At 38.8% G+C, this 13,214-nt stretch overlaps 1 protein-coding gene across 1 annotated transcript in view; it reads right to left on the bottom strand.

Annotated features, from left to right (window-relative positions):
* Positions 1 to 2,305: 2,305 nt before the first annotated feature.
* Positions 2,306 to 13,214, bottom strand: part of LOC139747976 (uncharacterized) — a 40,998-nt gene continuing 30,089 nt past the window's right edge. Inside the window, exon 4 of the mRNA XM_071660488.1 lies at positions 2,306 to 8,775. Coding sequence (XP_071516589.1) covers positions 8,655 to 8,775 — 121 coding nt within the window. The 3' untranslated portion in view covers positions 2,306 to 8,654. The remainder of the gene's footprint in view (positions 8,776 to 13,214) is intronic.

Here is a 13,214-nt window from a genome sequence, read left to right on the forward strand (position 1 = left end):
CCAATGTTTTAAAATGACACTCTAGGTATTGGAAGATTTCTAGGCTACAGTGAGATTTAATCGACTGGTTTCTTCTTTATAATAATTGACAAGAATTCTAATGTACCTGATCCACAACATTCACTTGGAAATCAAGTAATTATAATGGAAAGAACTCTACTGGATACATTTTTCTAAATTAAGCAAAATTACAGGTAACATTCATATGCAGATTCAAAGCATAAAAATCATATATAATGAAATGTTGAAAAATGGCAATATTTAGATTCTGGGGATATGGACCAAGTTAAAATGAAATTAAGACTGTTTTTGATGTCATTGTTCTCTGCATTAAAGCTCTCAACATCAAAATGGCAACCCATCATTCTAAATACTTACCATTTTTCGTTCCAATCCTTTAATGTCGTGTTGCCAATTTAATAAATTTTCAAAATCAAGAGGAAACACATTCAAAGTAATGTTGTCCAGCACCATTTTCTACTTACAATTTTTTTTTTCCAATCCTTAAATGTCTTGTTGCCAATTTAATAAATTGTCAAAATCGAGAGGAAACACATTCAAAGTAATGTTGTCCAGCACCTTTTTCTATTTACAATCAAGTTACGTACTATAACTAAAAGGAAACATGAGTGCTATCTGCAGAGAGTAATCTTAATTTCTGGGGCACTGTATCGAGGGTTAATCATTCACAGGAAAGTTCAGAAAGGGGCCTGTTATGCTACTTTGAGTTACAATTTCCTGGTCTTGATATGAAAACCAAACAAGGTCAGGAATCAATCTCCACATATAAGATATTACTGACCTACTGATATGTCTATCACCAATACCTCTATCCCCAATACCAAAGGGGCAGACCTAGAGTACAAAATATGCATTTTTTCATTTCTTATAATTCCTTTAACATACTTTGTCACTGTCTCCCGCATTAACAAGGTAGCGCAAGGAAACAGATGAAAAAATGGCCCAACCCACCCACATACACATGTACATACATATATGTCCACATATGCACATATACATACCTATACATTTCAATGTATAGGTATGTTTTTTTTTTTTTTAATTTTCCAAAAGAAGGAACAGAGGGGGTCAGGTGAGGATATTCCAAAAAAGGCCCAGTCCTCTGTTCTTAACGCTACCTCGCTAACGCGGGAAATGGCAAATAGTTTAAAAGAAAAAGAAAAAACATTTCAATGTATACATATATATACAGACACAGACATATACATATATACACATGTACATAATTCATACTTGCTGCCTTTATTCATTCCTGTCACCATCCCACCACACATGAAATGACACCCCCTCCCCCTCATGTGTGCGAGGTAACGCTAGGAAAAGACAACAAAGGCCACATTCGTTCACACTTAGTCTCTAGCTGTCATGTATAATGCATCGAAACCACAGCTTCCTTTCCACATCCAGGCCCCACAAAACTTTCCATGGTTTATCCCAGATGCTTCACATGCCCTGGTTCAATCCATTGACAGCACATCGACCCCAGTATACCACATCGTTCTAATTCACTCTATTCCTTGCATGCCTTTCACTTTCCTGCATGTTCAGGCCCCGATTGCTCAAAATCTTTTTCACTCCATCCTTCCACCTCCAATTTGGTCTCCCACTTCTCGTTCCCTTCACCTCTGACACATATATCCTCTTTGTTAATCTTTCCTCACTCATTCTCTCCATGTGACCAAACCATTTCAATACACCCTCTTCTGCTCTTCTTTTATGGGTATCTATTCTGGAGAACTGGGATTACCCAACCTCAGACTGCAAGCTGCCAATAATTCTGTGTACATGCAAACAGTGAGAGGAAATAAATATTCAGATCTACACCATAACAACCAAGTCATGAGGATCTAATATAATCCAGTATGAGTTGTCATGAGGCATTAACAAAAATATGAATTACTATGATACTGAGTCAAACATGAAAGATTAGGAACTGGGAATGGAAAACGTGATCAAATTAGAAGCCAAGGTATTGTGATACAGACAATGAAAATAATATACAGTTCATAAGGAGGCCGACAAAAATGAAGTCTATAAGCAATCATACTTAAAAGAGAAACCAAAGAATAGGTGAAAGGAACGCAGAGAAAAATGTCCAAAGGATGACCAATGTCTTAAAATGTTCTAAAGAGATCCTAGTTACATCATTCTGTTCCAAATGAAATATCACAATATAGATGCAAAAAGAAATACCATTTCCATAAAAACCTATACATTAATTGTATACACTGTAACTGTAAGTCAAGATAGGATTCACTGTTTGCTCCAGGAAGTCAAACGAACATTGTATTTAAGGAACTGGTATAATGTCTTCAATAACTTCATGTACAGACTACCTACCATATTACAACATATTTCAATATTTGGTAGTATCAAATTACAAGTGCACTGATAACTTTTATCAAAGGGAATATTTGACATCATATATACAAGTAAACAATTTAAAAAACACATAAAGAGAGATACAGAAAGCAGGGCAGAGAAAATCAATGAAACAATCAGTTAGACTAGACACTGACAGGAATAAAATTGGATACATACACAAGAACAAAAATGCACACATGCATATTCTCCCTTATAGTTGGTACTTGCGTTACCCAGGACCCCTTTTCCTGGGGCTCCTGCAGCCTAAGGGTACATTATCATAAGTTGCAAGTTCTTTGATGAGACTGCACTCTGTTTGCCAACTGATGGTGATACAGCCCCACTAAAGGTCATTCTTTACTTCGAGCAGATGGAGTCCCGGTAACACACATGCATTCATATCTATTGATAATCATCCCTGTACTAATTTCTACTGGTGTTAACCATGACCTCTTTCTTAAGGCACAGGCAGGCCATGGTTGCATTACTTTCCAGAAACGGGGAAAAGACAACTCCTCTAGAAAAAAAGTTCTTTGATTACACTTTTCTCCCAATGACACAGTCTCAACAAAGGTGACTTTTCACTTGTAGTGTAACCTCTTGTAAGCCTGGTAGCACATATGCCTACATATACACCACTATACATATGCACACATACATAAATACATACCACACTCATTCATTCTCAGTTAACTATAACTGTGTGATCAAGAAAGATAGGCTTAAAAAGAAAGGTAGAAAAATAAAGCTTTATCTGGATTGGAATGGGAGTAGAGAAAAAGGTTCTAACTGAGAGTTTCAGAAATATCTGCTAGGATAAATGCCCTTAAAGTAGCTTTTCTCATGCATCTCTAAAAAGCACATGTAACCAAACCAAGCTCCTAAATTATTACTGCGTACAATTATCCACTGCATGATGGAGACCTTTTCCTGGCAGTCACCATCAAAAAGTACAATGGCGATTAGAATGTCTAAATTCAATTCTATCATCATGCAATGTGAGTTAACTTTTCATGTTCTTAACATCTCAATGCAAAGTTACCAGGTAACTAAAGTGGTACTGCAGAAAGAGATCTCGGTTGAAATTTTTGTATAATATCATAAACATGAAAATCAACCAAAAAACTAATGCCCTGCATACTCTTCCTAAGTATGAGAATGAATTAGGGTACTAATACATAGGAGCACAATGTACCAACAAAATAAATAACAAACTTACAAAAATAACTGAGAATTACAATACTTGTTACTATGCATGAGCGCAAATGTACCTTTCCCCTGCCTACAAAATATTCATATACATGTGGGAATGAATATGAGCACTAACCATTCATGAAACTGCACTCCTTCCTGCCAAATATCTACAATCACTCCTAAAACATACAAGTCAACCCTTTTATAGCAACTTGATTCCTTTAAAAACCATGAGGATATGGCATCAAAGTCTTTCACTCATAAAAATACACCAAGTATGCTATATAATCTTAGCTTACATAAAGCACACTTACTTCCACAGCTGTATAAATCTCAGAAAACTGTGTCAGTACCTACAGCAAGATATGTTACGATTTTAAATTTTTAGACTATTTTCTTATCATCTAAAGAATGTTTACATTTCTCTATTATTGCTAATAAATAGGTGTGATTCTCCTAAAAATGTTACAGCAAATAAAGTCAGTTTATATTCTTGTCATGAACTGACTATTATAAGGCACTGAGTTTCCTTATGACTAGGTGACCTTTTTGTATTAAATTTTACTACAAAGGAAAAATATAATAAAGATAACCTCAAAGATTATCAACTACTTATTCTCAAGATATCAACAGGTGCCTTAAAGATCAATCAATGAACACGTCAAACTCTAGTTGAATCTAACAGATACAGTTCTGAATGTCAGTCGTCAAAATATTCTATAATCATGCCTAACCAAATGGTAGATATAATCTTTAAAATAATTCACTGTAAGTTAAGTACAGGTCTTCTAACTTTGCCTACAGTTGGTACAGAAAACACCTAAAAGACAAAGAGTTCATCACTAAAACTTAATAAGACTGTATGTAATGATAGCTATTGATTATGTAATTAAGGTGAGCTTCCATTGTATAAATCTCATTATTTATGTATATTTCTACACAACTGCTTCACCCATAATGAGGTAGCATCATGAAATGATGGAAAACAGCCTGAATTCATACACATCCGCAGCCATTCTCTAGCTCATCGTATTCCCTGATTCATCCCTTGTACACCACATTGATCTAACGTAATTTGTCCTATGCATGTTACTCACTTTCCTGAATGTCCTAGTCCTGGTACCCTAAAGAAACTTTCACTCCATCATTCCTTCTCCTTCTTGGCCTACCCCTCTCCCTTCACTTCTGAGACAGAGATCTTTTCAGTCAGCCTTTCTTTGCTCATCCTTTCCATACCCACATCATTTCAGCACTCCCTGGTCACCTTCCTCTTTCATACTACACTTAATGCCAAAACTCCTTACATATTCAACTTCCTTCACACCACGTATTATTCTCATTTTCAACACATCTACCTTCAACTGTTCTTTCATATTCAGGGCCTAAGAGTCACACTCACACAACATTGTTTCACACATCTTGTCTTTGCCCAAAGATACTCCAGAATGCTACCTGGACCTCTGTTCCCCCTTCCACTTTGCGACTCATTTTAGCCCAACAGTTCCACCGGCTGCCATATCCACTCCCAAATACCTAAAGTTCACTTCCTCCAAGTCCTCCCCAATTAGCCATACTCTTGAACCATCCTGCTACACCTGATTGCCTTAATTTTCACATTCACTCTCAATTTTCTCCTTAACACACTCCCAAAATCAGTCACCTACCTGGTCATCCTCCCCTTCAAATGCAAACATAAAACTGAATCACCAAAATACAGAACACAGAACAAATGCAAACATAAAACTGAATCACCAAAATACAGAACACAGAACAAAAACTGGTTGCTTAACAAATGCCAACTCTTAACAGCTGCACAACAAAAGATAAATAATTCAATACAGAATCACCTTAATATCCTTGGCACCCACTTCTATGAAATAGCTCCACTGACATCCTATCTAAACCATTATATAACCAACTACCAACACACATGCTCAAATAAAGATCTCACCTAACACTTACGCAACCTATATTCTTTGATACCTCTATCCATTGCAAACGCCACATTCACAGAACATATACTCACAGTAATCACTTATGTAACCTATATTCTTTGATATCTCTATTCCCTGCAAACACCACATTCACAGAACATATACACGCAGTGATGATCTGACACACACTTAACAACTGCCTTTCCAAAACCAGCCTTATCCCCTACACTGCTCCCACCATCACCTGAAATCTTGTGGAAGAAAGTTCTCACTGTCACACGGCAATATATTTTTTCTTGCCTCTTAAACCTCCAAGCTAATGCATGGTAACAATAGTGATATATATAGAGGTCACTATTGTCATCTGCCAAGCAATGGAAAATATCCCACAATCCTCAGTTCCATGCTAACAATCATGGTAGATGCACATTCGTTGACATATGGTGTAAACTGTAAGCTCATCCTACATAATATTCTGTGGCTGATGGATGATCTAAGAGATGAGAAAGTTGATATCATTAGATACATTATGTGGTAAAGAATGTCATACAGAAGGTATTATGACTGACTCAGTGTTTCCCGCACCAAGATATTCTGAAAATTAAGTTTATGTATACAGGATTGTGCTGGCTGAGTGTGGTGGCATGTACAGAACATTTGTTTAAGGAAGGGTACTGTGGTTTAGGGAGAAGCAGGGGATGTGTGGATCAGGTATTGGCTCTGAAGAATCTTTGTAAACAAAACTTGGAGTTAATTGCATGTGGCAATTACAGGCATAGAGTGGTCTTGTGAAATGTGCTACGAATATGTGGTGAATGAAAAGGCATGTGTGTGGATAAGACAGCAGGAATCTGAGGGGATAAGATCGCAGGAAAGGTGTGTGGTTCCTAGAGAAGAAAAGGTCTGTGTGAAAGATATGTGATGTCATCTTGGGTGTTAAACCAGTATATGGATGGAGGTGGTGAAGGTGAATGTAAGGGTCTTAGTGCATGTAGGCCATTAATATGCTGGGAGATAAATCAACTGCTATTTGGAGATGACATGGTTCTGGTGGCAGACATCAGAGAAAAACTACACAAGCTTGGGACAAATTTTGGGAGTGTGAAAGGAGAAACTATGATAGCAAAAGCACACAAAAGTTTGAAACAGGCATTTCTGAATGGTTTATGCAAAAGACAATGTCAGAAATAGGTAATGTAGTAACAGCAGGCTTATTGTAAAACTCAGCTATGGTGTAGAGAAATGGTTCAGGCACATGGAGGGGACGAGTTAAGAACTGACTAGATGGATCTGTGTTAGAGGTGGAGGGAGCTAGAGGGAAGAGGTGACTGAGAAGGGCTTGGAGTAAAGGAGGCCTTGAGGAATCAGGGATTAAATATTCATAAGGGTGAAAGGCACGAATCGATACAATGCTTACAAATGATGTGGTTAAGGGGAGGGGGTGATGTATTGTACTGAGCTGAGCTAAGGTATATGAAGTGATCATGGTAAACTATGGAAGAGTTGGGGGTTGGCAGTGGTGTCAGGCTCTGATTTCACAATAATACACATTACAGCTAAATGTTGGATGTGAGCAAACGAAGCAATTTCTTATTTCTTCATGACATTACCTCAAATAGGTGAAAGAAGCACTAAGGTACAACAAAGTAAATTTAGAAATAAAGTTTAGCACACTGATCTCTTGGGGTATAATTGTATAAAATCTTTACAATAAACACCCAGTACCTGTAGCAACAGTATGACCAAAATCATTAATCTGTGAAGAGTTTGTCACTTAGTTCAATATATTCAGAACTGCCAGTTTACATAAAAGTTCATTTTACTGATTATGAAAAATGGTCATCACATTTATCAATGACTACGTGATTTCACTCCTAACAAAATACTGTACCTAAGTGTCAGGAACATAGTACCAATTAATTGCAGTGCAGTGAAATTGGGTAGCTAAGAGTCTCAACACTGATGTCTTAACAATCTCAATTACAAAAAATTAAAATTGCACATCAGTCAGTCTTTATGCATCTTACTTACGAATTGTTTTTTCTCTTCAGCTTCTATGTATCGGCACCACACTCTACTACAATACAGTTTTATTTGCCATCATCTTTTCTGAACATCTCAATCACCCTGTCATTCTTATGAAATAAGAAGTCTTGGTCAAGATCAGGTTTCATAAAATTTCATCTCAAACATTGTTAAATAAACTATATGAGCCATCCTTGCTAATTGACCAAACATGTTTCATTCTACAGATTCAGAGCTTCAGTTTTACCACTGGATTGCAGTTTCCATGGCTCAATCTAGTCATGTATCCATCAAAGATCTAGACGAGGAAAGTATATCAGCCGCAATATAAGTACTGCTATTTATGTTACTCTGGTAAATGCCAGCTTCTGTAGTTAATATTACATCTTATATGGAAGTAAATCACAATACTGATTATGTAAAATATTTGTGAGGAAACCCTAAAGACATTACTGAACTCTGCACATCACAGTGTTCTACAGATCATTGGATATGCACGCTACACGAACAAAAACCAAAAAAATCTATATCTCCTAGATTGCTTGACTTAAAACCATAAAAATATTTGATTTCACTCTGCTTCTGAAATCTTGAAATGTGCCGAGGCAGTATCATACTTCCTTGATACAAATTTCTTAAATCTATCAAATTCTTAAGGATTTAAGACTTAAATCTGTTTCAAAAGTTTCTATGAAGTTCTTGTAGAGGATGCATAACTAGCTTTAACTTGACAAAAGTTCATATCTATGCAAAAACTAAATGTAGAACCAAACCCAAGTTTAACAAATATCCACACATACTCCTTTATGTGCAACCTGGATTCTATAGGGCCCTAGTCATATCGGCTGGGCCATACATTTAATTTACATATGACTCTTCAAATAAAACTTAATGTAAGGGCTGTACTTATAAGTACACAAAACTGAATGTGTGTAATATCATATACAACAAAACATGGAGAATGGATAATGATCAATACTGTAGTGTATCATAATAAGAGTTCAAAGACAACATAACTGGCAGGAAATGATTTTAAACTGAAGATATCTTGACTCATACAGAAGATGATAACTGAACTGTGGCAATGACTGGGCTCTGGGAAGAGTCCTCCAAACGTCAGAAGGGAAACATCATTCTTAGCATAAACAAAGAATGCTGTAACTGCTGACTAGTTAAGAACCACAAGAGTGGCCCAACTGTCCATTGGAAGAGCGCTGACGAGCGTCTGTACCTCAACCTACAAAATACGACAAAATTAGTTTACAGCTTTTAATCTCAATAATAACCCAACTTCTAAGCAAAATCTATATCAACTGTGAAAAGTGAAATGACTGAAAAACTTCATGCCAAACCAAACTATAATATTCATGATCTATTACTTGATTTTCTAGTTTTTATTTACCTATCATTTTCATAATCACACCAGGACCTGGCTCAGGCAAGGGCAAATTGGAGGTGGAAGGATGGAGTGAAAAAGATTTTGAGTGATTGGGGCCTGAACATAGAGGAGGATGAGATGTTCAAGGAATAGAGTGAAGTGGAATGATGTGGTATACCAGGGTCAATGTGCTGTCAATGGACCGAACCAGGGCATGTGAAAAGTCTGGAGTAAACTATGGAAAGGTCTATGGGGCCTGGATGTGGATAGGGAGCTGTGGTTTCGATGCATTACACATGACAGTTAGAGACTGAGAGTAGACAAATGTGGCCTTTTTTGTCATTTTCACGGCACTACCTCATTAAAGAGGGGGGCAGCGATTCTGTTTCCTGTGAGGCAGGGTGGCACCAGGAATGGATTGAAGCAAGCAAGTATGAATATGTACATGTGTATATATGTATATGTTTGTGTATGTGTATGTACATGTATGTATACGTTGAAACATATACATATTCTAAAATGGGAAACAAGAAGGAGTCACGCGGGGAGTGCTCATCCTTCTCGAAGGCTCAGACTGGGGTGTCTAAATGTGTGTGGATGTAACCAAGATGTGAAAAATGGAGAGATAGGTAGTATGTTTGAGGAAAGGAACCTGGATGTTTTGGCTCTGAGTGAAACGAAGCTCAAGGGTAAAGGGGAAGAGTGGTTTGGGAATGTCTTGGGAGTAAAGTCAGGGGTTAGTGAGAGGACAAGAGCAAGGGAAGGAGTAGCAGTACTCCTGAAACAGGAGTTGTGGGAGTATGTGATAGAATGTAAGAAAGTAAATTCTCAATTAAAATGGGTAAAACTGAAAGTTGATGGAGAGAGATGGGTGATTATTGGTGCATATGCACCTGGGCATGAGAAGAAAGATCATGAGAGGCAAGTGTTTTGGGAGCAGCTGAATGAGTGTGTTAGTGGTTTTGATGCATGAGACCGGGTTATAGTGATGGGTGATTTGAATGCAAAGGTGAGTAATGTAGCAGTTGAGGGAATAATTGGTATGCATGGGGTGTTCAGTGTTGTAAATGGAAATGGTGAAGAGCTTGTAGATTTATGTGCTGAAAAAGGACTGGTGATTGGGAATACCTGGTTTAAAAAGCGAGATATACATAAGTATACGTATGTAAGTAGGAGAGATGGCCAGAGAGCGTTATTGGATTACGTGTTAATTGACAGGCGCGCGAAAGAGAGACTTTTGGATGTTAATGTACTGAGAGGTGCAACTGGAGAGATGTCTGATCATTATCTTGTGGAGGCTAATGTGAAGATTTGTATGGGTTTTCAGAAAAGAAGAGTGAATGTTGGGGTGAAGAGGGTGGTGAGAGTAAGTGAGCTTGGGAAGGAGACTTGTGTGAGGAAGTACCAGGAGAGACTGAGTACAGAATGGAAAAAGGTGAGAACAATGGAAGTAAAGGGAGTGGGGGAGGAATGGGATGTATATAGGGAATCAGTGATGGATTGCGCAAAAGATGCTTGTGGCATGAGAAGAGTGGGAGGTGGGTTGATTAGAAAGGTAGTGAGTGGTGGGATGAAGAAGTAAGATTATTAGTGAAAGAGAAGAGAGAGGCATTTGGACGATTTTTGCAGGGGAAAAAATGCAATTGAGTGGGAGATGTATAAAAGAAAGAGACAGGAGGTCAAGAGAATGGTGCAAGATGTGAAAAAGAGGGCAAATGAGAGTTGGGGTGAGAGAGTATCATTAAATTTTAGGGAGAATAAAAAGATGTTCTGGAAGGAGGTAAATAAAGTGCGTAAGACAAGGGAGCAAATGGGAACTTCAGTGAAGGGCGCAAATGGGGAGGTGATAACAAGTAGTGGTGATGTGAGAAGGAGATGGAGTGAGTATTTTGAAGGTTTGTTGAATGTGTTTGATGATAGAGTGGCAGATATAGGGTGTTTTGGTCGAGGTGGTGTGCAAAGTGAGAGGGTTAGGGAAAATGATTTGGTAAACAGAGATGAGGTAGTAAAAGATTTGCAGAAGATGAAAGCCAGCAAGGCAGCAGGTTTGGATGGTATTGCAGTGGAATTTATTAAAAAAGGGGGTGACTGTATTGTTGACTGGTTGGTAAGGTTATTTAATGTATGTATGACTCATGGTGAGGTGCCTGAGGATTGGTGGAATGCGTGCATAGTGCGATTGTACAAAGGCAAAGGGGATAAGAGTGAGTGCTCAAATTACAGAGGTATAAGTTTGTGGAGTATTCCTGGTAAATTATATGGGAGGGTATTGATTGAGAGGGTGAAGGCATGTACAGAGCATCAGTTTGGGGAAGAGCAGTGTGGTTTCAGAAGTGGTAGAGGATGTGTGGATCAAGTGTTTGCTTTGAAGAATGTATGTGAGAAATACTTAGAAAAGCAAATGGATTTGTATGTAGCATTTATGGATCTGGAGAAGGCATATGATAGAGTTGATAGAGATGCTCTGTGGAAGGTATTAAGAATATATGGTGTGGGAGGCAAGTTGTTAGAAACAGTGAAAAGTTTTTATGGAGGATGTAAGGCATGTGTACGTGTAGGAAGAGAGGAAAGTGATTGGTTCTCAGTGAATGTAGGTTTGCGGCAGGGGTGTGTGATGTCTCCATGGTTGTTTAATTTGTTTATGGATGGGGTTGTTAGGGAGGTGAATGCAAGAGTTTTGGAAAGAGGGGCAAGTATGAAGTCTGTTGTGGATGAGAGAGCTTGGGAAGTGAGTCAGTTGTTGTTCGCTGATGATACAGCGCTGGTGGCTGATTCATGTGAGAAACTGCAGAAGCTGGTGACTGAGTTTGGTAAAGTGTGTGAAAGAAGAAAGTTAAGAGTAAATGTGAATAAGAGCAAGGTTATTAGGTACAGTAGAGTTGAGGGTCAAGTCATTTGGGAGGTAAGTTTGAATGGAGAAAAACTGGAGGAAGTAAAGTGTTTTAGATATCTGGGAGTGGATCTGGCAGCAGATGGAACCATGGAAGCAGAAGTGAATCATAGGGTGGGGGAGGGGGCGAAAATCCTGGGAGCCTTGAAGAATGTGTGGATGTCGAGAATATTATCTCGGAAAGCAAAAATGGGTATGTTTGAAGGAATAGTGGTTCCAACAATGTTGTATGGTTGCGAGGCGTGGGCTATGGATAGAGTTGTGTGCAGGAGGGTGGATGTGCTGGAAATGAGATGTTTAAGGACAATGTGTGGTGTGAGGTGGTTTGATCGAGTAAGTAATGTAAGGGTAAGAGAGATGTGTGGAAATAAAAAGAGCGTGGTTGAGAGAGCAGAAAAGGGTGTTTTGAAATGGTTTGGACACATGGAGAGAATGAGTGAGGAAAGATTGACCAAGAGGATATATGTGTCAGAGATGGAGGGAATGAGGAGAAGTGGGAGACCAAATTGGAGGTGGAAAGATGGAGTGAAAAACATTTTGTGTGATCTGGGCCTGAACATGCAGGAGGGTGAAAGGAGGGCAAGGAATAGAGTGAATTGGATCGATGTGGTATACCGGGGTTGATGTGCTGTCAGTGGATTGAATCAGAGCATGTGAAGCGTCTGGGGTAAACCATGGAAAGTTGTGTGGGGCCTGGATGTGGAAAGGGAGCTGTGGTTTCGGGCATTATTGCGTGGCAGCTATAGACTGAGTGTGAACGAATGGGGCCTTTGTTGCCTTTTCCTAGTGCTACCTCGCACACATGAAGGGGGAGGGGGAAGGTATTCCATGTGTGGCAAGGTGGCGATGGGAGTGAATGGGGGCAGACAGTGTGAATTGTGTGCAAGGGTATATATGTATGTGTCTGTGTATGTATATATATGTGTACATTGAGATGTATAGGTATGTATATTTGCGTGTGTGGACGTGTGTGTGTATACATTGTGTATGGGGGTGGGTTGGGCCATTTCTTTTGTCTGTTTCCTTGCGCTACCTCGCAAATGCGGGAGACAGCGACAAAGCAAAATAGAATAAATAAAAAATATATAAAATATATGCATTCCTCGCGTGTCGTAGAAGGCGACTAGAGGGGACGGGAGCGGGGGGCCAGAAATCCTCCCCTCCTTGTATTTTTTCAACTTTCTGAAATGGGAAACAGAAGAAGGAGTCACGCGGAGAGTGCTCATCCTCCTCGAAGGCTCAGACTGGGGTGTCTAAATGTGTGTGGATGTAACCAAGATGTGAAAAAAGGAGAGATAGGTAGTATGTTTGAGGAAAGGAACCTGGATGTTTTGGCTCTGAGTGAAACGAAGCTCAAGGGTAAAGGGGAAGAGTGGTTTGGGAATGTCTTGGGAGTAAAGTAAGGGGT

Source organism: Panulirus ornatus, chromosome 71, assembly GCF_036320965.1.
Source record: "Panulirus ornatus isolate Po-2019 chromosome 71, ASM3632096v1, whole genome shotgun sequence".
Lineage (NCBI taxonomy): Eukaryota > Metazoa > Arthropoda > Malacostraca > Decapoda > Palinuridae > Panulirus > Panulirus ornatus.